This window comes from Caloenas nicobarica, chromosome 3, assembly GCF_036013445.1.
Source record: "Caloenas nicobarica isolate bCalNic1 chromosome 3, bCalNic1.hap1, whole genome shotgun sequence".
NCBI classification, from domain to species: Eukaryota; Metazoa; Chordata; class Aves; order Columbiformes; family Columbidae; genus Caloenas; species Caloenas nicobarica.
The window spans coordinates 70,503,452-70,531,408 of record NC_088247.1 but is presented as its reverse complement, the minus strand read 5'-3'; the positions used below and the strand labels follow the sequence as shown (position 1 = coordinate 70,531,408).

Here is a 27,957-nt window from a genome sequence, read left to right as displayed (position 1 = left end):
TAACTCAGAAACTCCTATTCCTCTGAAAAATTAAAATCTCCAGCACCATCAAGGGCTCAGATGAGAAAGGTTTGGAGGGAGCAATGTAGGTGCAGTGTCGTGCTCCCCTTGGCATGCCGTTTGCAGCCCCAGTGGCCCTGGAGCTGTCGGCTTTGTGGCTCTCAGAACCATAATCATGATGGTGGCTTGGTCCTGATCCCAGCAGTAAGCAGCTCTTCACCTCTCCACTTCCAGCCAAGCCAAAAGCAGTGAAATTTTTTGAATATCTGCTCCTCTGTCGGCTTTACAGATCTGCCCTTTCTGTATATATTACCACAAAGATTTCCACTCAGTCAGCTTGACATTATTCTATGAACTGACTGTGAAATGATACAAGTAAAGGGCAGTATGCCCCGGAATGCCCAATTCAAGCATGATGAATATTGAGTGAAACAGAATATTTTGGATTATGAGGGGCTTGCTTGGATTTTTGCGTAAGCACCTGAGACATACTCAGTGTTTACGTTCCCAACATCCCCACCTGCTTTACAGACACACCACCCAGCCCCAACAGTGAGGGGAGCCCATTGCTCTGGCTGCTCCATAGACAGCTGAAAAAATTGCTCTTACCCAAAACCATACAAAGAAATTTATGTTTTTACAGGTACATATTTTTACCCCATTTTGGAGAAGTAAAAGCAACAAAGGAAATAAATCCTATGTGGCTGAAGTCGGTGACCTGAAATCTCAAGGGAGAGAGGATGAGCAAGGATGGAGGAAACCTGCTCACACACAACGTGGTGCCTCAGGGACACATAACCCTGGCACAGCTCTGCTCTGTCAACTGAGATCAAGATGAAGACACTTTTTGGTGGGTCCCTCAGGAACTTTCTTTTTCCACAGTGAAGTGTTTTCCCTGCAAAATGTTATGAGTTCCCTGGGGTTTCTTGTCAATATGTCCCCATTAGAAAGTTAATCACAGGAATTATGTGAAAAAAGAATTAGGTAAACTATAGGGGAAGTTCATCCTTCCTCCCTTTCATGGTAACATACAGATGTTATAACATGAAATGTTATGATACAAGAATGCATTATTCCCCTCAGGAATATCTTAGGGGGAAGTAGAAGATAATATAGCTGAATTTAAGGAAATTTGCCTGTTACAATATGGCTACTTGCAGGGTAAATGGCTGCCCTTTGCAAGTGCAAAAACATTATGATAGAGTATAGAACAAATCCATGGCAAAGGCAAACCATAATCACCACAGAAGGTAGTATTAAAAAAAAGGATCTTCTGTGGTTTTCTATACTTCCCCTACATGAGAATAAATTTTTTTTTAAAAAAGGCATTTTGTGTTTGGGCCCATATGTGGGCAGCAGGCTTCAATGAGTATGTGGGTGGCAGACTTTTTAGTTAGGATCCCACAGACATCGGGATCTGTAAAGTTAGAGCTTTTTTTTCCCTACTTCTTGAGGATGCTGGGAACATTTTGACAGAGTTGCTAAACCACACACACACACACACAGGTGTTTGCAAAGTTTCTTCTCCTGGTGTACTTGGCCTCATTTCCTTTTCAGGCTGGTTTCTCCAGCTATCACATTTTTATAAAATTAAATAGCAATTTTCCTTTGCATTTCCCTTTGCCTGTCTGCCCAGATGGGCAGTGGGTCGGCCTGGTGGGCAAGCGGGAGATCTGGGCTCCCCATCCACATCCAAAATGCACTGGCAGGAAGCTGATCAGGATTTCATTGTGATATCCCAAACATTTCGTGACTACTCTCAAAACCTTGCTTATATAAGAAGTCTCATCCAGGTTTTTATAAGCCTTTATCTGTCTCTGGTTTTGTGCCAGGCTGCAACAGCTGGCATTTCTCTAAACTCTGCCTAAGGCTAATCCCTGCAGAGGGATGCAGAGGCATGCCATGGGAAGCAAGGAGCTCTGTTTTTCTCCCTTCCATTCTCCCCAAGGGGAAGAGGTGCTCCAGGCGAGGAGTCTAGACCACCAGTGCCCACAACACTGCTACAACCACCACTCACTATCTTGGTCTCAGGGTATTTAGAGATTGTTTATAGCTCTCAGGTGTGGGGCTGGTCCCAGCTGTAAGGCTGCCATCAAATTTTCTTCTCTGGCACATGGGCACTTCCCACCAGGAGGGCACAGCCCATCTGTGCATGATGGAGCTCTCCCAGATTGCAATGAACTCCCATAGCAATGGGAAAAAACATCCCTCACCTTGACATCCACTTTTGGGTTATGATTTTGTATGTCCTATTTTTCATTAATATATCTCCTGAGGGGCTTCAGCCTAGTTCAGAATTCCCCTACTGCGGCACAAGCTGTTTCAGGGCAGCAGATAAAATGTGTGGGAATGGTTGCAAAGCCACATGCCCTTTCCCTATTCTTCTTTCCCCCATAGCTACCATTTTAAAAAAACCACCAGTGAACTGCAGCTGAAGATATTGTTTTCCTCTTTACATTTTTATTTAAATGGTTTGGTCATTTGGGGAAAAGAAGAAAAAGGCAACAGGAAAATCAAATTCTTTATATTATAAACCTATAATGTTTCTCCATTCTGAACTATAGCTTTTGCTGGCCCTATTTGAGTATCTCGTATGGGCTAAGAAGGGGAAGAAAGGAAATATTTCGCATTTGGTGAGGCAGCACCCAACCTTCCCTCTTTTTTTTTTTTCCAGCAAATGTTTGCAAGCTGTTGAATAAAACAGTGATTGCACATACACTTTTTCATCTCTCACAACAGATGACAGCCTAAAAATGAGCTGAAATTAAAGAAAATGCCTTAGGTTCTGGGGCTCCAACAGTGACAGCACCAGAGCACTTTCACACCTTGTATACATCAGCCACTGGAGACGGGATTCACAATACTGTAGACACCACAGAGAGTTTAGGCTTCAGAGCACAAATATCCCTTACTGGCTGTGGGTATCTTAAATGCTAGTGTGAGCATATGTCCCCACTTCTCTCATTTCCTCTATGCATATATGCATCAGGATTTTTATAAAGAAAATAATCCACCAGAATTACAGCAGTGCAAGTGCCAGAGGACCCACACAGCAATGCTAATGTAATAATTGGTTTCACTTGGTTGTTTAATCACTCAGAAGCACCATTTGGTGCCTGTAGGATTTTTGCCTCTTCAGGCCCCTGTGAGATGGCCAGATGAGGGTAGGTGCTCACTTCCCTTTTTATGCTGGTGGGTTCTGACCAGGGGCAGTGAACAAATGGAAATCAGAGGTAAGCAACAGTTAAAAGAGGGAAAGCTATGTGGAAATGGCATGCCCACTTTACTTAATACTTTAATAAACCAGAAGGTTTTTGAGGCAGCAGGTAACAAACAGGGATAGAGGGGAAAAGTTTGTCTCAAAGAAAGCGGAGTTTTAGACGTGACCTTTTAAATGTCTACACCTAAACAAAGGCTCCGAGTAGGGAGTTTCACTTTAAAGCAGGACGAAATGAGTTTACCTCTGCAGCAATGCTGTTGGAGCCCTGACGCTCAGCAAAGCATTTGCAGATGAGCTTGTGTTTAGGTTCGGGCTAAGGTTTTGTTTATTCCCATTGGACTTCATCAAACACTTAATATTCTGTTATGTGTGTGCCTAACAGAGCACACGCTTCTCTGATGGAGAAAGTGGATAAGAGATTAATTACACACGGAATCTTCCAGTAAAAAAAACTAGGGGGATGTGAAGTGCACCGCAAAACAAACAAAATAATGTGGTTATTCCAGTGTGTGGCAGACTTGAGGAATTTCTTGCCAGAGGCCACTGCAAATGCTTGAAGCTTACACCCATACGAGACAGTGCAAGCGCTTGAATTATACATTATAGATTACTAAACAGAGAAATTACACCAGCTATGGAAATCCCTAGAGCTCCAAATGGTCAGAGCCTGGGGGCAGTGTAGTATCCTCTGTTTGCCTTGGTCTAACTCTGCCCTTGGCTTCTGCTTGCAGCCACTGTCCAAGTCAGGGTGTTGGCCTGGATGAACCCTCAGTGTGACCTTGTGCAGCTGCTCTATAAGTGAACCACTCTGTGCAGGTATGGTCATTGGGAAAACAACTTTATTAGCCTGGCTTTAGAAACACAGAAGCCAAGATTCGGTCTCAGACCCTGTTTTCAGGATATCCCCAGGCTACAACTCATGTTTTCAAGCTGAGCAAACAAGGTAGACATAAGGATCATCCCAGAAATCAGAAAATAAATACTATTCTTACAGACTCCTGGGAGACACCAAGTATAAGTACAAGTAATCTCAAACCTCAAATCTCAAATCGGTCATCAGTTCTTGTTGACGGTTCTCCTTTAGCCGCCCACTGCTCTGCCAAATACCCGCTGCCAAACAGAGGTCCTTGGGTCTTCTGCCACTTCCCCCCGCAAGACAGGTAATTGGAGTACAAAGCAAACTCAGCATAGTCCCCTCACTGTGCAGCATTTTGAAATGCCTCTCAGAAGTTTCTAGGTTTTAAAATGCCAAAGTACCTGTAGTAGACTGCTTGTCTTAGCATTTGTGTCGCATTAAGTGTTAAAAATCTAAGTTACCATTTAATGAAATTAAACAGCAGAATAACCTTGAGCTCAATTCCATCAGGCTCAGGTACTCAGTTACACCTCTACTTGTCAGCAGCTGGGAGAATCCACTCCTGCGCTGCCGAGGCATTCGGCTTGTCACCAAACTCCTGCTGGCAACAGCCATGAACACCAGCTGAAGGAACTGTATTACAGGCCATGAGCAGAGGGGAAACAGAACTCATGGTAATCAGTGAACAGCTTCAACACATCTCTGCCAAAAGATAGGCAACGAAAGAACCAGATGTAGAAAAAGATAAAAATAAGCAGAGATTCATTCATAGGAAACTGCTGTAGCTCTGGTATCTACTATGAAGCTCCAAAGGGCTCTGTCTGAGGCACACATCAGAATTTGGTAGTATTTGTGTGCTGAAGAGACCAAAAGACCATTCACAACCAGTGCAAGTTGCCAAGTGTTCTTCAAGACCAGCTCTCTTCGGTGAAGGAAACACATAAGGGTTTCCTGAGTAGCAACTGATATGGGAAAAAACCAACATATTAGTTGAAATTATTTCTAGAAGGACTGAAGGAAAAACCATGCTCAACTGTAGTTTTCAGGGAGACTTCTGGCTATCTGCTACAGTTTCTCCATATCTCTTGGAGGTAACCCAGAGCCATGCAGAATCATTACATGGTTTTGTGCTTCTCCTCACTGGGTTCAAGAACTACAAAGGAACAGGTGAAAAGAAGGAGCTGTGGCACTGAAGCAGGTACAGTATTACTTTTATTTGGCAAGTCTGGAATGAGCAGTTACCAAGATAGGGTAAGGAAGCCCACAGAGAATAAAAATTCCATAAGTCAAATAATTTTCCTCAAAATTTCTGTAGTATTTGAGTCTGTTTCAAATGGAAGGAGAAGCAGAGGCAGAGACCAAGAAAAATTCAAGAGTAAATGTGTACAGACTAGAGAAAATCACAGTCATGCATAACACAACAGAAATATTGCAAAAAACTACAGGCTGTCCCGGAGACACTGCAGTGCTCATTTGTGTTTCCAGCCACTACATATCTGACAGGTACACATTCTTTCTTTTAATTTGCAGTCTTGAAAACTCTGATCTTTGGTAGGCTTCCTCCTCATTTTATTTCCTTTCCAGGCAGGTGTGCGGCACATGAACAGATGCTCAGACAACTCCGCTGGTGTGCACAACACAATTGTCAGATTTTGTATTTGTAATGAAGTTCCAAGACCTATTATCACCCATTCCCTTGAAAAAATAAAGTGATTTCACTTTACCACCTTACACAGCCTGTTTGAGTCACAGAGACGTGTAACAAGTGAGCGCCCTTATCCTTTTCTAAGGGCTCACAACTTGTGGCATTTGCTGCAGGCATTTTGATTGCAGCAATCCACCAATTTAGAGCTTGTCTCATCAAAAATCAAGGTGAAGAATGCAGCAAAGCGCTAAGGCACCAAGTGTGAAGTTTTCAACTTGAAATCCCCAGGACTGCTCTTGTACTTAGATTTCCACAAGCTGTAAGTGCTTTGTTAGATCAGTTTCTGTCTAAAGAAGGTGTCCCCTGAGCAGAGCCTTTCAGAGCACAGAAGAGAATCAGCAGATTGTCTGTCCAAACCCATTGCTAGAAAAAGGGAGGAAAGGTATGTAGATGGGCACAACCATGTCTTCTGTTTGACTTTAACAACTTTTTCCAAATCATTTTCTCTCCTACCCTGTCAAATGAAATGCAGATAATAGCAGGACAAACATTCTGGTAACTATTACATTACTCAGTGATGTTTGTTTTACAGGTGTGGGGTTTTTAACACAAATTTTAACACTTCACAGCAGCACAAAAACATAACAGTTTCAGAAGCAGTTTCAAACCTAGCTATTTTTTATGTCTTCTGTGCTACCCAACATATGTTTTAGTCTAGAATACGACAGTAGTTGAGTAAAAGGAAGATAGCAGCACATTCTAAGCTCAGTAATAACCAGATAAACTAGGATGATCATTGCCCTATATATATATATATATATATAAAAATTTCTGATGTGATTCTTTGGGATTTTTGGTTTGGTTTGGGTTTTGGGTTTGTTTGGTTTGGTTTGGTTTTTTGCTTTTTAAATCAGGGTGTCATTGAAAGATACCTTGAAATTGCTGTTATTCAGGAAAGCAAAATAAAATCATGCGTACAGCTAAAATTAAGTTATTGATTTTTGTTCCATAAGCAGAAATGCAGAAATACGCAAATGGCAGAGCTCAGCATTTTCCCCAAGTGTACTCAAGTCATGTTCCCAGCAATCAAAAGAGACCTAATCAATTTTTTTTCTCTCAAAAATAATGATCCTGGCAGATTTTGTTAAATAGCTCGTCAGGCTTTGCTGTTCCTGTGGATATTGTGTGCTTTCGGTGATTGCTGGGTGCTGAGATGCATTTGTGTCCCACTGCCACATCTCCTCAGTCCCTGTGCTTGTGGCTGCCAACTGCTGAATGGGATATTTCCAAGTCAACTGACATAAGATTGACGATGTGGCTGTGGTGGTCACACTCACATCTCATCTCTGAGCCTCTGCCCCGGCTCCTGGCTGTTTCCCAGCCGCTCTTGGTTCACACAGCTCTGCCTGGGCCACCTCCCTTCCCTGTCCTCAGCCTGCATTGAAAGCCCCTGCTTTCTCCTCTGCTTCCTTCCACGTGACATGAGACCACTGGAAGGAAGGCCACCACTTGCTCGGCCTCATCGCGGCAGACCACTCCCTTCTGCAGTTCATGTATTTTCCTGTTCCTGCTCCTAAATCTTTTGTTGGTGGTCTAGTATATCTAGTTATTGCTTTACAAAATGTTTTGTACTCCTTTGCATGAAAATTGCTGTAGAATAATGCAGTTATTTTGCCATTTAGGAAGAGTGGAAGATGTCAAAAATTAAGACCAGCATATTCTATTTTAGTTGCACATAGCTGGGTATCTAAATTAAGTTAAATTTTAAAAGTACACGCTATCATGATTGCTCTTGTTATTTTCTGAAGAGGGCACTTGGACAGAAAGTGCCATATAACCATAAAAGACACCAAGAAATCTACAAGAATCTGACTGAAAATTATGACATCTGTTCATGCATCCTTATTTCCAGGTGAAATTCCCAGTTGGAAGGAAGGTCAGATCAGAGTCCTGGTTCTTATTGCTAGACCACGTGTTGCCTGTGAGCGCCATCAACTGCAGTACTCACCTATGTGCCAGGAAGTTATGTTGGGGTCATGGACAAGTAACTCACAGTTAAATTTAAGCTGATAATGTAGACCACTATAACATGCAGTTGCAAAGCACTTAAAATAATGTCTGATCAAGCGCTGACACAGCCGGTGTGGATGGAGGCACTGAGAACAGGAGCTGTCCCATCCAATTACTGGTAAGGGGCCAAAGTTAAGCATCTTTTATGTCATGTTAAGAAACAGAATAACTCAAGTGTAGAAATTAAATGAACTATTTCGCCTGCAGAGTCTAACTGGTGTCAGGGCCACTGCTACTCACAGTTACAATTGCCCTGTCTGGTGCTGTGGCTATAAGCGCAGGTGTTGAGGGGCAAAAAACCTCTAAGAGGCTTTACTGTTTCAGCAAGACACATGAGAAGAGAAAGACTCCATCAAGACATCTGTTTGTTTAGACTTCCAGCTGGAGCTATCATTTAAGCATATTTTAAGAGATGCCCTCCCCATTAATTCTTTTAAAGCATAGCCTTATTGGTCTTATTTCAGAACAATACATCACTAGGCAAGGGACTTATTTGACTGCCAAACTATAGTGCATCAGCAACCACTTTTGTGCTCATAAAGCTTCCCCAACCTGAATACACTCCATGAGTTAGTTGCTCAAGAAAGGGTAGCCAACTGGTCTGTGATCTTGAGAGCTTACCTTTCCATATTTCTTTCTTTATATTCCTAAATAGTTTGGTGGTATCCCTTTAACTGGTTGGTGAACTTTACCTACCAGCTGTACTTTATCCAACACATTGATTACATTTTCAAGTGAGTTGTGGTGTTTGCTATCCCACTACAAAATATTTTTCCTTTGGACATTAGATAGGATTGTATTTTATGTACTTTCTACATTTTTACCTTTCTTACAATCTTTATATTTATTTCTTAACCTCTGTTTATGTATTTTATTGAATTTTTGAAGATTGGATTCATTTTCAGTATTTGATTTGTTGCAGTGGCTTCGGGCTGGCTGCCCAACTTAACCATGGCTGCTGCACTTGGATGATGGCCTGACTGTTAATTATTTCCCTGCTGAAACTGCATTACCACAAAACAAATTTTGTTATAATGACATTAAGCAAAGACCACAGAAACCTGCCAGGCATTAGAAATTTTTTCTTGGCAGCTGTTTTATGCTTTTTCCTCACATCATCTAAATCAAGAATTTTACCAGCTCATGAATAAACAGGCCTTCTGTTTTTCTTGATGTAAATATAAGAACATAAGCATTGAAGTAATTATCAAATCACAGACATTATCCTGCAATCTTTATAAATTCAGTCTCCCAAATAAGACAACATATTTAAGCACAAAAATGTTTAATTATATATGGCTAAGGTTCACAGTGTCACCATTCTTGATTTACAGCTATAACAGTTCTTACTTCCTTATCGCCACACAAGCCTTAATATGTAAAAAAGGTTAAATAAAATACTTATTACTCGTCTTCACAAACAGGGTGATTTTTACTCACAAAACCATTTCTAAACCAGTCAAGACTGGAAGGAAGGATCTTGAGGTGAAAGGGCAGAGTAAGAAGAAATTATGTCTAATTAAGAATGAATAACCTATAGGTTCACTGGTAGCATAACTGAAGGGCCAACAACATGTATGTTGGTTGCGTATATCGAAAACATGCAATTATGCTAATAACTGGTAATGTCATTGCCCTTGAAAAATTGCTTTCTTCTGTTAATTTAGGAAGAAGATCCGTTATGAAGTCATACAGTTTGGTTTTGCTGTTGGTGATGTTGTATTGCCAAGCAACAGAAAAAGCATTAATTCCTTTATATTTCCACCATTCCAAAGTCTGCTCCCTCAGAGCAGCCCCTTTCCCTTTAAGCTATACACATGTGAAAAATGAAACTCTCCTTTTTGCAGCAGAATATTTTTAAAGAAATAACTGCAGAGGTGCTGATTTACCACTACGAATGTAAACAGAGTTGGAGACAGTAATCTATATCCTGTCCTCTGCTACGTTAATCCAATTCCATTTCAGCTAAGGGCAGTCTGATGTTCATTATCCTTCAAGAAGGCAGTGCTTGCTTTCCAAGTATATGCTTTTGTGGTAGTTATTATGCTTCCAAATATTTCTTCATAGTTTCCTGATGCACAGTCCCAGTGTATTTTTTTAAATAATCTTTTTTAAAAAAACTTTTTCATTGCTTTGAAACCTCTTACTGCAATTTCACGATGAAGAATAAAAGAAGTAACAGGGTAATACAGTTACAGCAAATGTCTTTGACTACTTCAAATCAATTTTTTTTTCTCAATTACAGACCAGTAAAGTCAGTGGGTTTTATAAATTAGAACTGAAAAAGGCCATCATATTAGGTCATGGAGTAAGTCTGACTTTTTGCATTCTTGTTTTGAATAGGGATTTTACTACCTGCTCCTGCACAACTTTTTTTTTCCTTTATCTTTGCCGAAGAGGGCTTGGCTGGCAGTCTCAAATATTAATTCCACCCAGAGCAGAGACACTGTTTTGCACGTTTTTGTGCAGCACACACAACTCTGCTGCCAGGTGTGACACTCTCCAACTATTCTGGAGTACAGCCTGGTATAAAACCTGCAGTCCCGGCCACATCCAGAGCTTCACGGTGCTGTATAAACAGAGAGTAAGGACCATAAACTTACAACCTAAGCAACTAAGCAGACAAGTGCCAAAGGGCCCAAAGTTCAAAGTGTGAAATAACAAAGTGAGGAGTACGGGAGAAAGAAAGGTATTCAACAGTCGTGCCAGCCAGCCCAGTCTCCTTCCACCAGGCTGCTTTGCCCAGCTAAAAATGTCATGCAGAAGATTCTCGTTAGTACTTTCCTGATGTCTGAAGGAAAAATACTCATGAAACTATACCATTCAAAGCCTGAACCATTCCTCAAGTGGCTGTGTTTGTTACAAAATCACTGAGTTATCAAAATATTTCTACCTGGTTCTTATTGTTGTTCGTGTATTAGTTTGCTTCTTGGGCCCACTTTAAAATAACCGTTACTGTTTATCTGTTTCTAATTATTTCTATAGTTGTTGTTCTTCTCTAAATTTTGTAGCACTTTTATAACTAAAGCAGCAAGGAAATATATAAGTTTATAAACAACAGACTGTCTTCATCCTTTCATCCAAATTGCATCAAGAGGCTCGTCTGTGGAAAAAGCTAATGATCTAATCAGCATAAGAACATATTACAAATTGGAATTCTAATAGATAATCTCTAGATGCAGACTTACCATGTAATTATACAGTTGGAGATATTGAATATTTTTATATGATTGCTTTTTCTGTTGCTGTAGCCTCCTACAATGATCTCTTTAGTATTTTAATTCCTCGTTGCATTCATCAGACAAGGCTGTGAATGAACATTCTTTGAGAAGGTGGCCTTCAATGGGGCAGGCAGGAAAGTTGCAATGAAGAAAAAAAGCATGATACAAACAGGTACGAAGGGACTGCAAGCCATGGGATTTCTTTGCATTCTTTGTTAACATGATGTTGGCAAGTTGTTTTCATGCAGTTCATCGGCTAATGCAATCTGTATATGATACAGTCCCCTAGCAGTTCAGTAGACAAGCAAACTGAAATGGTAATAAACAATGAATCAATAACTGCCTGCTGAAATTACAATAAACAATGAATTAATGACCCCTTCTTAGGGCTTCCTTGAATCTGTGGCTTCTGTATCATTTCTGCCCTACAAATGAAGCACCAATCTGCTCCCATTGCTGATAAAACCAGAATTAAGAAATAGCCGGTGCAGCATTACCATACTTACTTAGTCATACACTTATTTGTTTGTGCCATGTTAAGCAATGCTCAGTCCCAAGAGCCCTAAAAGAGAAATATAGTTAGCTGTAAAACACAAACAAAACCCACAAATACTTGTCCTAACAATTATTACAAGTTGCATCTGATGGAAAGGACTGTCTGTTGGGGGTGCTTGGAAACACATTTTAAGCCTGAGGTTTCAAATATATCTTAACAGAAATGTAAAACTTAAGCAAGTTCTACTCTCTACTTCTTAAGCTATCCTCTTCCTCTCAGCACTTAATTTTGAGAGGCACACAGTAATAAAAACTCACCATTTTCACTCTAAACTCCATCAAAACAAGGTCAGCTGTAGTTCTGTACATTTGCAACAGCCAGACAGCAGCACTGACACACTCCCTCTGCTCTCTGCATCGAGTCAGGAGAAGAAACCCCTTTTTTGTCTTTGGAAGTACCGGACATGCCATATCATCCACATACCTTTGCTGGGCTGCTTTTTGAGATTTCCTCTTCAATAGCCCATCAAAACTGACACAGCATAGCAGACAAGAATTGGGCTGGTCCCACCTTTATATTCTATATACCAGTCATGACCCTTTTGCTACTCATGAAATTGAGCGACAAAGACATAAAACAAAATGGGCTGCTGGAATTGTCATCATGTTTTTATTTGATAGAGAACTTTTCTTGTCCATTTTCTAAACAGGTAGTGCTATTTCAAAGAATCAGAAACAAAGTCATGATCAAAACCACACATATAGAATAACTTAAATAAACATTTTTCCTTTCAAACAAGATTGAAGTATAGGATAAATAAAATGTATTATATTATTCTGGAAATTCTCCATGAACAGTTCATATCTAATAGTTTCTCCATTAAGTATTCAGATAATCAATATATATCACCTAAACTACTCCGGCACTGACTGGGTCTTTAGAGGAACAAGTCAGCTGGAAAAAATGAGATTTCACTTGAGAATAAACTTATAGAAATTAGGTTTCTTAATGTTTACACATCCTTAATCCTCTGTTCCTTAGGAAGTGGTTTCTCTCCCTTCTCTCTTGGACTACAGTGAGTTGGTTTCACCTGAGCAGGGCTGGAAGCTGTTAGTGCCACCACTTAGTTTAGCTAAGGAACTAAGCAGCACTGGAAAACATTAGGGATCATCCACAGAGCCAACATTAGCCTACTGAGGCTAAGCTCCTGAGAAACCCTTCTCAGAGTTGCTCTTTGCTCCTATAGAGAAAATTATTCACTTCATTCACCCCAGAGATAGCCCAGTATTAGCTTCGGTTGGCTAAGTCTAGCATCTGTGCACATCCACACACTGCTTGCACAAGGAGGGACCTTCGCTATAGTGAAAGAATTAATCTAGGTCAGCAACACAGAGGCTGTGGTGTCAATCATGTGCAGAGGCTTATCACACACTTTCTACAGGCCCTGTTTTAGCCCAGTGGTTACAGCTGAGGTTGCCTTGGCAGCCAGGGAGCCCTCTGTACAGCACTGCACAGACAAGAAGAGCAAAATGTATCTTCAACTTGGAGATCTCACAGCCTGGGATAATGTAATAACTAGTATTCTTTCCCCACAACATAAGTAGAGCTGTTTCCTCTCTTCATGCCACATCCAAGCATAACCCCAATGTCATAAAAAGGTATAGCCGTAGCTCATAATATTTAACATTAACGAGATAGGCAAAGAGAGAGAATTTTAGTTCAGTGCACTAGGCATTAGCTTTTCGTTTAAGAAACTGAGTTGAAAAATCAGTTGCCTTCTGGTTTTTCTCATTAATAGCCGTTGTCTACAGAATTAACAGAAAATACTTAAATAATGTACACTCCATCTGAAAAAACTGAGCAGCTGACTATGATCAGCTTCATCCTAACCTGAACCTTAATTCAGTCAACCTTTGTATCTGTTTTTCTGAGAATGCCTTCTCTTTCTTGTCACAGAAGTATTGCCAACTCTAACTATTTCACCTCACATCTTATTTAGTGTCTGCCCTAAAACCTCAGTTCCTGTAGGCAAGCAGTTAAAAGAAAATCTTAGTTTCCCTTTGCAGAGTTTCTAGGTCTCATACTTGCAGCAAAAGGCTTGAAAACATGAACTATATCAGCTTAAAGAAAGATAATAAAAACCCTCAAAGGCACTTTTTAAGCAAAATTCTCACGACTTCTATGACAAGCTTATAATCTGAACAATGGAGGCAGGCATCTGACTCATGATTTCTAAGTTCTTGAGGTGCAAATGTAAGGATTCCTCTTCAATTTCCCTGTCCTCTTCTGCTTTTCTACTCTAGTATTTTGCATGAGGAACGAAGATGCCCAAATTTCTGGTAGAAATCATGTTCAGCACAATTCAGAGCTTCCTCATCTATGTAGACAGCTGGTCTCCGGGAAGCCAAAAAGTACTGCACTTTCCGCAGGCTCCATCCCATCACGTACTTCAGCCAGCCACTGACAGCAGCTGTAGACCTGCCAACACCAGCGTTGCAATGAACGTAGACAGTGTGTCCATTCTCCAGCAGCCCGTGCAAGAGGAAGACAGCTTGTGGCAACATCTGTATTCTTCCTAAGGTTAAAAACAAGGCACGTTCATTTGCATTTGAGAAAGCTAGGTTCACGGATGAGATTGTCTGTACAGCTTGATGAACTGTAAATCATAATGGCAAACCTGACATATTTGGAGATTTTTCTCTTCTCTTTTCTTTCCTTTCCTTCTTTCTTTTTTTTTTATGACCCTCTACCATAACTTTGTTTTTTCTCACAACATAGATTCAGATCACACAAAATCTGTAAAATTCCCCAAGTCTTCTCCAAATATATGTTCTGATTAACAGTGGATGTGTGTGGTATATTCATTTCCACGGGGACTGACACAAGGCAGCAAATCACATCAAACAGCACATCTTACATAGCATTTAAGTTAGCAAGCCAAATATGAAATGTTTTTAGTACTGGACATTTGTGAAGCTACCTATATACTGCTGCCTTCAAAAACATTGTAATGAAGACCATTACGTCAATAATAAGTGAGAGAGGGAGAGCAGAAGAGTATTTTCCTGTACAACTTAATAGTGTTACGATTAAATTGTGTACTACGCATATGGTTCAACAACATGGAATGGCCTTTGTCACTCCCAAAGGAATGAATATACCACATCTCCTGATGCCTTTCTCCCTGTTATCTCTGTTACCTTGGGAACTAAGCTGCATCAGAGCCTAACTTTTCCTCATGGCACAGATGAGGACTGACATTAAGCCCTTTCAAATCCCTGTTTTAAGGTGTCTTCCCTGATGTCCTGTTACTGATATGACAGGTCTCTATTTGTGGCAGCAGTATTTCATTCTATGGAATGCACTTTCTTCTGCTGGTAGGCAGGTAGCAAAGCCTATCCTGGGCTGCATCAAAAGATGCATGATCAGCAGGTGGAAGGAGATGATTCTTCCCCTCTACTCCACTCTTCTGAGACGCCACCTGGGGTACTGCATCCAGCTCTGGGGACCCCAACGTAAGAAGGATGTGGACCTGTTGGAGAGGGTCCAGAGGAGGCCACAAAGGTGATCAGAGGGATGGAGCAGCTCTCCTATGAAGACAGGCTGAGAAAGCTGGGGTTGTTCAGCCTGGAGAACAGAAGGCTCCAAGAAGACCTTACAGCAGCCTTCCAGTACCTAAAGGGGACCTGCAAGAAAGCTGGAGAGGGACTTTCTACAAGGGCAAGTAGTGATAGAACAAGGGGTAATGGCTTTAAACTGAAAGAGGGTAGATTTAGATTAGATATAAGGAAGAAATTCTTCACCATGAGGGTGCTGAGGCACTGGAACAGGCTGCCCAGAAAAGCTGTGGATGCCCCATCCTTGGCAGTGTTCAAGGCCAGGCTGGATGGGGCTTTGAGCAACCTGGTCTAGTGGAAGGTGGCACTGCTTATGGCAGAGGTGTTGGAACTAGATGAACTTTAAGGTCCCTTCCAACCCAAATCATTCTATGACTCTCACATTCACTTGAAAAAACGCACACTTTCTAACCTACTGGTTGGGAACAAGATTTTGAACTGAGCATTCCAATGGAGGAATTAAAAATAATAATAATTTATGTTCAACATCAGGTGCTATGGGCATTCCAAATTAATTAAAAATAAATATATAAAATAATCTATGGAGATTCATCAGCCTGGGATACTATAGTCACAGAAAAATTATTTGTTGGGGAAAGGGGATAGCAGAGACAGACACACAGCACTGTCTCTCCATTTTCAACCAGCAAGGAGGCAAGCTGTCCTGCTGTGCAAGCTTGCAGGCTTCCACCTACACAACATATTTTCATTATACGGGCTGAATTCAAGCTGAAAGAAAAAAACCAGTCAAGCAGTTATCAATGTGGATGACTTTAAACTCAAATACACATATACTGCCAGACACAAAGTACTTTTTATGGCTTCTCCGCCTACAAGAAAATGCAAGTAATTTGTTAGAGATGACAGACAGAGAAATTATACCTTGTGTGTTAGCTATATTTTTAAGCTAAATTTACACAGGGGAAAAAAAAAAGCCATGAAAGTGGCAGATTAGTAACTCAGAGTGTTTGTTACTATTAATTTACTGCAAGATTGATATAGGCATTACCTTCAGTGCTCATGTCCGGGGTTGGCATCCAGACATAGGCAAGACCTTCCTCTTTATACAGTTTAATGAGAATTTCAGGGCTCATGGGTTCTGGATAGCGGTTGCAGCCCCAGGAATTCTGAACAATGTCCCATTCGGTCTGGAAGTTCATCACAGCAGTAACACCCAGCTCGTGCTTCAGTTTGACGGTGACATGCTCCAGCTGCCGAGGACAACTTCCCAGCCAGATGTTTGGCAGAATTCTAGCATTGAGAAAACATCGTAGTGGGATTGATTAAAATACCTTAACAAGGAAACGGCCAAGTTCCAGCTCCAAACCTGCTTAGCATCATCACACAAACACTGCTAAGAGCAGCTTTTTCGTGTCACGCAGTAAGCAGCTTCTTATTTCATTACAGTTGAGTTGGTAATGCTTGATGATGGGGATCAAGTTCCTAACCTACCACAAAGAGCCAGACGGCCTGAGAAAAAATTCAGAGTGTAATTACTATCACAGGTCTCCAAGGCATCCATCATTAGGCCTGCAGTAGAAGCTTACTAACATCACAGATTAGAATAAGAAAACTCTGAAGATTCATGCAATTTGCACAAAAAAAAGGACCTAAAAGATTCACATCTAGATCTGAATTACTCTATTAATTAGTCACACACATAGAACTCTTCCATCTTTGCAGCTACCACTATAATGAGGAAACCAGATAGAACAAACCCCTCAACTTAAACTCCTCTGTGAGGAAACTCAAAAAAGAATGAGTAATTTTCTTCTCATTTTTCTCTGCTCTTGTGGAGTCTAGTGGGAACCAAGTACAGAATTACAATACATGTCTAGCTTCTCTCAAGGCCTGAAGAATCAGTAATTTTGCAAGAACACTTGAGAGATACACGTAGCATGGATAAACATCTATATTCCTGGTACTTATCTAAATCAAACTTCAAGACTTCTATGGTTTTCCCACTGTTAATTATCAAAAAACTATTGTATGTCTTAACAGATTTTGACATAAATATAAACTGAATATTAAGATGCTTGTTTTCAAATGAGGATTTTTAATCTGCATATGCAATTAAACTGATGGTACATACAATGGATTATTTATACACACAAATTGTCAGTGATCTACTTTATTTTTTTTGTTTGCATCAACTTTTATTTTTACCATGCAATCACAAACTACACAAAATATCCCTACAGTTGAACATACAACTGTAAACATTATTAACTACAAACACTGCAAACATTATTAACTCGAAAAAAACCCCAAAGCCAATCTATAATAAAAGCAAGATCCTCAAAAATAAAACATCTGCCATGCATTTCTTATGGTCTTTTCCAATTTTAATCTCAGAGACAAATAAGAAAAGTTTTATGTTTATTCAGGAGCAGTTGCTCCTATAAACAGCCCTTAAATCATCAGGTAGCTATTTCCATTCCACTATCACAGTAATAAGTGCTTACTAGCATTTAATTAAGACCTACAATTGACAATTATTAAATCTTGCTACGTTACTACTGAAAGATTGTCAAAAAGAAAAATTCAACTCCAGGTAGCACATGTTGTTTCCTGTATTTTAGCTGCATCTACAGTGAGTTACATACCAGCCACACAAACAGTCTTTGACCTTAATAGCCCATTTTAGCGAGACAACAGGCTTGATCTCAGTCTATGATAACTGAGTCAAATTTAGACAAATATATTACATTGCTATTACATAGCAAATAATCATTTCAACCATGTTTAAACAGTGAGATTGTTTGAAGATATTTTACTTGTTTTTTCTTTCACATCCATGTTCTGGTTTAGATTGCAGTGAGAGTATTTCCCACTGCTAATAGAAAATGCATTTGTTCCTGAGCACTGAGCAAGCTTTAACCCAAAATTTCAGAAATTAAGATTTACACCTTGAAGTTGTTTCCTTTGTCACTTTTCTCACACTCCTGAACACTACCTATATAAAGAAGAGAACACATGGAAAGAAAGAAGTTCTAATACACAGGCTCTGGATTTCTTAAGCTACAAATTAAATTCAATTCACATGTTGAGAAATATCACTACTCAATCAACAGTGGACTCCACAGCAACCTGAAAGAGATACAATAAAGCACTACAATTGTGTATTACTGTTATGTTCAAGGCACAATCCCACACACTGGTACAGGAATGGAGCTTCTCAAAATTGCCCAAAATCCAGCATAACCAGCTCAAGCAGTCCCACCAACCAGAGGGGTTAGCGAAGGTCCACTGTAACAACTGCTTCACTGCCTCACTTCCCCCACACCAGCCCCACAGCAAATCCCAGCCTAACCTGAAAGAGTGATCGCTGTCAGGCTTCTGCCACAGAAATTCGCTGAATGTAAGTTGAAGTGCCCAAAGAGACGCTGATGAATGACTGGAGATGAGCAATGCCCACAAAACTCCATAGCCAGGAAAGACAAATGGCAACATCACTAATATCGTGTGACAATATGAGGATATTCTTTCAAGAACAAGAACATTAGTAGCCTTCCTTCAAAGGCTTTCCTGGAGACTTATACATATGTAACTCTCTTGATATTTTGAGAAACATCTAATACAGTAAGTTACCTTGACAGGAGAGCAAAAGGGTGTTTTCTAGCATTTGATTGAATCAGGAGTGACTGAAGTGTTCCTGAGATAAATAAAATTCTGGGTAGTACTCTTGCTTACACATTAATCAATGCTTTATAATTTTTCCCCAGTGATTATTCAGTGGATGAACATCATTGCTGTGCTATCTGCAAGACCACTGGGACATACACCATTTGTTTATTTTCTTCTTATAGCCTAAAGAATCTTGTTCATGACAAGACCTCCTGTACTGCACAATAATAATTACATTTACTGAACAATCTGATGGGTTTACCAAGTTTTTATCAGTGTCTTTCCCTGTAATTAACCAAACCAGTGGTGGCATTCAGAGAACGACCAAAACAAAGTATTTAGGACAGCCAGTTCTTGTGAATTATTTTTTCTGACCAGGTCCTAGAGTTTAGCCTTTGAGATGATCCAGATGCAGCCTTGACCTTGGTCTTCAAGCCCCTTATTTACCCACCTCCAAATAACTGTAAAGTCTTGTCTTGCTGGACAAAGCTGAACCACCGTTTTACCAGGAAAACAGTCCATGCAGAAAACAGTACTGCAGAGTTGTCCTATCAGCCAATTTACGTAAAAGTTCTGGGATTATCCTACTGCATAGTACCTATATTTCCATTTGGCTTTGTCTGCTTCATACCTTGACTTTGTCTTATATCAGAAGGAAAGAATAAAAAAGGTCAGTGCACATGCAAGCACAGAAACTGACGGAGAGTTTAGCAGCTGTATTTTATATATTGATTTTGGATAGCTCTACTGAGGGCTTAATTACACTGAGAAGCAGGGAAACATACATATTAAACACAACAAGAATGTGGCAGTTCATTTTCACATCTCTTTCCTTAATAATATGACTTTCAGTTTTCCTTTTCCAATGTGGCCTTTCTTCTTTAAGTTGCTACTGTACTTCAGTAGGTAGGTAGATTTTAGCCTCAAGAGTTTTTGGCAAGGGAAAGAGACCTCTTTTACTTTCCCCTCTCAACTGTCACGTAATCATGCCCTGAGCTCTCTGACAGCTGCTGCCTTCCAGCTCACATGTACTTGTTTTCCAGCAGCAGATTAAGCGACTCCTATGTGCAGTTCAAAAAACATTTAGGGATTATGTGTGATCAATAAACCTATAATCTTTTCAGCCATTAAGCCCTGTCATATACTCCAAATATCACAACAGGGTTGTTTTTAAACAAAATTCCACTTAGAATTATGTTTTAATATAAATATAGGACTTTGTCACTGTACATGTTAACTCCCTGTGTTACTAAGGATAGTAAACCACGCTGGGTCACAGAGGAAAAAGTAAATTCAGTTAGAGACAGTTTGTCAGTAAAGAAATCACTTAGAGTAACATGAAAAATATTCAACTAACTTCTGAGATTAAGACTTGTAGATTGTCTAAAAGACCTTTCTTTAAAGCTACTTTCTGTAAAGCTACTTTCAGCCTGCTTCAGTTCTCCATCAGTAATATGGAGGTAATATTTACCTACCTTAAGAGGACTTTTGGGAATTAAATGAATGAATGAATGTGAGAAGCTTGAATTTGTGGTAACAAGGACTAAATATTAGGCAGGTGTCTGCTCAGCTTACTGGATTTACAGAGTCCAGACTGAAGGCTGACATGTTAAAAACCTGCTTTTTGACTTGTCAGCTGAGAAAACTAGCAACAATTTATCATTACTGGGGAATAAATATGGAACACCCTGAAATCACTTGTACAGTTATTTTCCATCTATCATCGCACTGAAATTATTTTTAATGATGCAGACATATATTGCCCTTGGTTGCTTCCCTCCCGGGACCCTGCACAGCCTAGATTAAATTATACCAATTCACTATGAATGCATCTGAAACAACAAATGCATTCTGCTTAACCGATTCACATGCAAACAGTCTTCCTATCCTTAAGGAGAAAATGAGTCTGAGGCAATGAAAGACTAGCATTCTGACACTTCTTTTTTTAATGGTGTAGACTGTAATTTTCAGGCTAGAGGAAATATTCCCAAAATCTGAGGCACTGTACCTTTCAATCTTAGACTGCCACAGGTAGCAAAACAACAATCCAGCAATTGTAGGTGTAGGGATCTGATTGACAGGGAGGGCAACCTGCCCTAGGGGAAGATACCAGGTTACTGCATCGGGTGGTCAACTCCTCCTCCATGACACAGACCTCTTCTCTGCTTCTTAAGTAGTTCCTGTGTTACTTTTATTGATAACAGTTTAAGGCAAACGGGAGCCAAATTCAAATTTCCTTAAAATATTGAGCTGCAAGCTGGGATGACCCAGGTACTGTTTCCAGATCTCTTCAATCATCAGTGTACTAGCAGCTGGCATCTACATCCTCACCTAAAATCTGTCTTCCCTTCTAAGGAGTCACAGTTCTTATAGATAAGGGTAGGATTCAAGCCTTTGGGGAACACATTTCATCAGAACATCTATCAGGTACAATATTTCAGATATCCTTTTATCCCTACAGTTGCCAGCTTTAATCAAGAAAGAGGACTTTGCCAAACTAAGGAAAAATCCTAAGGTATTTTTCACTGGTTATTAGCAACAGAGTCATCCATCCACCACACCGTTTGTTTATATCGGTAATATTTTTGACCATGGTCCAGCATATTATTTTAAATGAAAAGTGATGGATTGATACATCCTTCAGCACCAGGCCAAGATGTAGCCTGATGTTAAAGCTTGCAATTCACTCCAGTTGTCTGCACCAGCCTTCCTTAGATCCCACGAAGCATCTGCAAGCTGAGCACTAATATGTATATATTTAACAAGACAGAGCAATTTAGCTGAAAAAACAAACAAAATAATGATTAAATCAGCTGTGTCCTCCCTTAAGGCTTTTATTTCCTAAAGGTGTAGCATGCAACTACAGCTACATGTAACTTGCAGCAAAACTTATTCTGCATTCCCAGAAGAGCAACATATATAATTCAGTGAATTTACTCCCAGCATTTTGTGATGCTCATATGCACACGGAGCACTTTTTGCATTGATGTAGTGCTATTACCCTGACACCACTATGAGCAAGCAGCTCAAGGGGTATGTAGGCCTGAGGCACAACTCAGAGATGTTTTTTGCAGCATTGTAACTACCAGAGACTGCTTCCAATTACAGTGCATTCCTATTTCGTCCCCTGATGGCACTGGAGTCAGAACTGGTTCCGAATTTTTTTTATAAGGTGGATTTTCAATGGAAAATTATGATCTGTCTGAACCAAAAGCCTGCAGTGAAACTTTCTACTTTTAACCAAATTTAAACTAGTTCAAAGACCAAATGTCTGATGAGAAATAAAGGGAGATAGCCGGATGGCAGCAAAAAACTCCTACCTCTCTCTCATTTGACACAAAAGAGATTTCCAAAAGTATTGCTTTGGGCATATTCAAAATGAGAATAGAGGAAATCCTACCAGCTGTAGCTAAGATGCTCTTTTGTCTTTTCTCTACCCTCTGCCTTGTGACAAGGCACATCACTTTAAATGGTGATACCACTCGATTTTGATGACCCAGAACTATCATCCTGTATGTTCTTCTTTTGCCATTGGCATCCTTTTAACAACATATAGCAGCTTATTCTTAGGTACATGCATGTCTGCCTTTTAGTACTAAATTAGACACCTCTCTTCTGGGCCTTCCTTGTTCTTTTCTCCTGAATTTGAGACAATGAAAAGACTAAGGGCACTTGGTAGAAATCAGATGAGGTTCCTGTATCTTTATCAGAGCAATCTAGAGACATTACTTAGATTGCTATCTGATGTCCTGAAATGCATTTACAAACAGAGAAAGATTTCCAAATGACCAAATTCTGCTCTCCAGTGGAAGATCTGAACACTTTCAAACATTGCTTGATATATAGAAAGCACACTGATGACCATCCTCACCTTCAGAAATATTTTCCTAATATCCAATATAAATAGTGCAGTCCCAGGTTACAGTGACATCTTTTTGTTTCCATAATGGACACAAAGAACAGGTTATTCTCTTCCACTCTGCAAAATGCTTTTACCTATCTGAAAATTACTAACACACACCCCCACAGCCTTGTATTCTTCCCATATGCATGCAAACACACACTTGCTTGTCATATATTAAAAGCATCTGATGATTCTTGTTTGCCTTTGGACTCTCCAGCTGGTCAACATCTTTCTTAAGATGTTATGGCCAGTACCATTTCTGAGAACTAAAGATGAGTTCCTTCTTGTGGTTCAAAGGCTATAACTCTCTTCATAGTTCCCTGACTGTCCTTTTACAGCATGACACTGTTGACCTATATTCAACATGGAATTCTGTTTTCAAGTTAAGATCTCTCACAAGAGATGAGCCTATTCAAGGAGAGAGTAAAATCTGTCCAAAACAGAATTATTTAAGATTTTATTAGTTACAGCTGCTAGTGATATCAAATAAAACTAAACAAATATGCAGCAAAGGAGCAGGTGAGATTCACAGTTGATGAATACATCTCAGTAATACATCTTGGAATAATCTCAGCCACTCACACATACCACTGGGTTTTAAGCTAACTACAATCAATAAGAAAGGGAAACAGTACGTGCTTGCAGTGATGCTTGGTGACAGGGTTGCTTTATAGAGAGATTAAAGCGGTAATATTAGCCTGTACAAAAAAGTGAACTGAAAATAACAGAAGATGTATAGTAACATTCTAAAAATCAATGATGCCATTTTATGTACTCAAACTTTGAACTTTCTATTAATAATTTATTATAACCAAAAAGATATAGAAAAAATTAAAATATTCAAAATACAGCAGATGCCATCTATTTCTTCTGAAAATACTTTCATATGAGGGCAGACTAAGAATCTGGCTTTTTTAAGATGTCATTGGATGATTGCTTAAAGCTAAAATACTTGGGAGGGACAAATCAGCTGTCTCTATCTATATAAAAGAGATAAAGAAACTCAACTTCTGTACAGGTTCACCTATAAAGCAACTACCAAGAGATGAGAAAAATGGAAGAATTTTTTTTTTTTTAAATTCTCACATCTTCCTCCAAAATACTAACACAGGCAGATATCAAAACAGAGGAATCCTGGTTTGGTCTTGTACAAGAATTCTGGTTTCACTACACTCCCTTTAAATAAAGGACAGAGAGATCTCACAGCAAAATGCCTCCTTACCAATGAAATAATAAAGTAGAACTGAGGGGTTACGACACTGACATTTCATTGCACGTTGCACAGGGCACATGGATAAATGGCTGTGGTCTTAATCCCTTCGCCTGCTGACTTACTGATAAAGTCTCCTTGCAGAAGACAAGCTGATGGAGGCTTTGTGATGAGAGGCTTGACTTAAGTAGGATTGACAGAACACAGTCTGATGCACTCAGTTGCCTAGCACGCAGATAAAGCACTGCTGGCCAGAGCAGGAGAGCAAGGTTTAATGATACTATGGCCTAACTCACGGAACACCAAGATCTCATAGCTAGGCTTAATAAGATCACTCTTACCAACGAAGATGGAATAAATGGCCATAACCTTAGCAGAAGTCATCAGAAAAAAGAGCTGATTAATAATTAAACTATATCCTACTGAAACTGCACACAACTGCAGACCTGGTAAAAACTACTTATATTTTTGAACAAAAAATTGCTTTTACCTAAATACCAAATTTAGAAGAAGCACAAGTCATTGCCTATAAATTTGTTCTGCTTTATCACCGACAGAGTGCAGTTTATTGTGAAGTTAAGAATTCTACCTCAGAGCTTTAAATGAGGAGAAATAAATAGACTACAACGTAGTTCCAAGGTGGTTTTTTTCTTCTTTTTCTTTGGCACTGTGATGAAAAGCAATTAAGCTCTGGCAAATTTTCTTCTTAGATGTAATTTGGACTACTTATCTAGCCTCTCACATGGGAGCAGACTTGGCAACTAAAAAGAAGCACCTGCTTTTATCACTTTAGAACAACACTTTGTCAGCTTAGCAATATGCAAAGTTTCTCAAACCCTTGAATTCTGAGTGTTACGCTTAATAGTATCTTGTTTATTCCATGTTCACAAATTTATGCATGAATGTGGCATCAAACTACCTCATTTGCTGCTATGCAGAGTAAATAAGCCATTAAGATTTGACCTCAAGCTGACAATGGGCTAGAATGAAAACAGCTAAGAATAATATCAAACCAACAACTGAAATGTAAGGTTCCCTAGACATGCAGCTACAAAGCAGTTCCAGTGGTACAGTGCCCTCAGGTTCTGCTGTCTTAGGTGGGGATTTCTGCAGCACCAGGTTGATGGCACAAATCTTCAACCACCAACCTCATCTGCAGCAGGAGTTACGGTGCACTCTTCAGGTTACGAGACAAGGAGCGACCATGCTACTGCATAAGCACAGCACAGCTCTCCTCCTCATCCATAACCTTCTGGTGGATTCTAACTCTGGGGAGGTTTGTAGGCTATGTCTGCTTTATGGATTGTCCTAGCTTTGAATCCACCAGAGATACAGGATAAGCGGGATCCACATGAGTAGAATTAAGGTCAATCATATAAGAGAAGTTTAGTCTAGATGAATCTACAAAGCTTTCTGTTTATGGCCCATTTTCCCCTTCCACAGCAATGCCAAGCATTCCCTTGCAAGGAGCATAAGAACTTCTAATAAAGAAGAAACTCAAAAAAACTCCCATCTCATAAGGAGAACTGTAGAGATCAAGGGCAGTTCTAATATCCTATACCCTGCAAAAGCAGGGAACATATTTGATGAAAACACCTAGACAACTGGGAATTAAACCACATTCCACACTGCAAAAGTTACAATAATACTTGGATAAATAAGCAGTAGCACTATGCCTGAGAGTCACAAAATAATTATTCTATTATATTCAGTGCTGGTAGATCATCATCAGAAGGAATGGGAAGAAGGAAGAGAAACACACAGAGAGTCCAGCAGTGAGCACCAGAACAATCAGAAGACAAGTTTTCAGAGAGAAGACTGAAAGAACCAAGGGTTAATATTAAAATGAAAATACTCAGATGTTCCAACCTCAACTACTCTGTGAATCTGTGAAAAAGGACAAGAGTTTCTAAGCATATGACAGACAGCTATGAAAGGGGCAGGGATACTAATTCATTCTCCAAGTCTGCTGTGGAGAGGACACGAAAAAATGAAGTTAAATTGCAGTAGGAAGACTTAAGTTGAGATTAGGAAAGCTTTTTAATGGTAGGAATAGTGAGGTAATTGAATGGAAGAGTAACAGGCTGTAGAGTCTCATCCCTGAGATGCTATCCGATTTAAGATCAGGTTGGATAAACCTGGAGTGATTTAAATGTAATTGCAACTAAGTTAGAGCAAGGAAATGGACTGGATGCTTTCTGAAGTCTCTTTGAGCCTATGATCTATGATACTATAATCATAAACTTTAATTTCCATCTCTGGCATCACTAGCTATAATAATTTACCAAGATCCATCTTGAAATAATTTAGGTTCCATGTCCTCCTTGCCCTATTTGAAAGGTCATGCCAGAATTCAGACACCATTCCTTTAATGTCAGAAGCCTTGTTCTAATTTACACTCTAAATTAATTCAGAAGCAATTAATATCCATTTGATCTTAAAGCAGGTTCAATTTCAGTAATTCTTCTTCCTCCTTTGTACTAATTCCTGAATGTCTTTTACAAATAGCAATTTATCCTCTTTCTCAGTCTTCATTTAACTATGCTGTTTGTCTCAGACACCAGAAGTAGTCAAGCTATCATTGCATAGAATTCCTTGCAAGCCTATTTATTTTGCTCCAACTCCAGTGTAATAAGAGCAACAAAGCCTGCAGAAAATGCCCTCATGCATTCCAACTTACTTCAGGTACCTCTGCTTTTCACTGCCCTTTATGTTGATAGCTTATCTTACGTCAGGGAACCTCTGACACAGAAATAAAAAAGATCGTTACATCTTTTTGTATTTTAAAAAGGGTTTGCAAAACCAAATTTGCTATTCCCATTCCTCTCATGATGCAAAGAGGATGTAAAGTTCTCCTAACAAGAAATCTTGGGGTTTCTTTTTGTGGGATATCTCCTGACCACAAAGTTCATGTGAAAAAGGCAACACAAAAGAGGCAGTCTATCCCCATCAACAGGGATTGTACCATTACCTCAAAGTCAATCACTAATAAATGAGATAAACCAGCCTGATACAGCTGAACTCTTCCATGCCAGGACTAGAACATGTTCCTGTCTTGTCCCCCTTTAGGAAACGAAAGTCCAAAAGGGCTTGTAAACCATCTTTGTTCTTCTGACACAATAACAGATCGAATTTATCTAATTTTGTCTCTATGATAAGAGTGCATGCTCCAATAAATTCAACGAAATTGCTCTCATTAAGTTTGCAGTATATTTAAATCTATACAGGGAAAAACTCCCCATATAAACACTTATCTCTCTCATTCACTTCACTCCATTAAAAAGCTTAAAGCAAATGAATTTATATCTTAGAAATTTTTTATAATCTATTTTATCTCTGCTTTAGATACGATCTAAAATAACTTGGTCACACAAGACTTTAGGAACATGGCCAAAGCTAAATTGTGGAAGATAAAATGTTATCCTCCCTGTATTCAAATGCAATATCTTCTGTCATATTTCACTACATATTTGTACTATGAAGATAAGAAAATAATCATTCATAAGCAGACCAATGCCTTGTGAGGCAGAGTGTCCAAATCTAGCCTTACACAACTTAGTCAGACTTTATTTTTAAACATGCCCGCAAGGTTTCTACTGATGCCTAAGGAGCACACCTCATGCAGCAGAATGCAGGATTTGCCTTTGTGGGGAATTACTCTTCTCGCACTTCTATTTGTATAAACATTATCTGAAGCAAACGACGTGCCAATTACAAAAATACAGCCTGAGAAAATAATCAGGTTCCAAGGCTTGTACTGAACAACCTGGAAAGGACTCCTCTGTTGGCTTGTGAGGATTAATACTTAAATGCTCCAATTATAGAATCTGGTCTCATGCAACCATGGTTGCCAATGGTTACCTCCTACATATGTCTCCATTAGGTTGCCAACATTCCCATTTGTTTTGAATTAGAACAAATACTCGGAAACACAAGAACAACAGGCTACTAAACTAAGCCAGATCGGAATGAGCCATGAATCTCTTGGCATCAGGAATGAGAATTTCTAACATTAATGCTTAGCAATGGGAATGATGCCACTGCTGGCACCTTTAAGTTAAAGCATCTTAACAAGATTGACTTAAACCATT

General features: G+C 39.6%; 1 protein-coding gene across 5 annotated transcripts in view; it reads right to left on the bottom strand.

The window, feature by feature from the left end:
- Positions 1 to 12,175: 12,175 nt before the first annotated feature.
- The window catches only part of EPM2A (EPM2A glucan phosphatase, laforin), a 41,014-nt gene continuing 25,232 nt past the window's right edge, over positions 12,176 to 27,957 (bottom strand). For all 5 annotated transcript variants that reach the window (XM_065632641.1, XM_065632644.1, XM_065632643.1 and 2 more), the window contains 2 exons: positions 16,135 to 16,376; positions 12,176 to 14,083 (listed from right to left, as the gene is read on the bottom strand). In XM_065632641.1, coding sequence (XP_065488713.1) covers positions 13,803 to 14,083; positions 16,135 to 16,376 — 523 coding nt within the window. In that variant the 3' untranslated portion in view covers positions 12,176 to 13,802. The remainder of the gene's footprint in view (positions 14,084 to 16,134; positions 16,377 to 27,957) is intronic.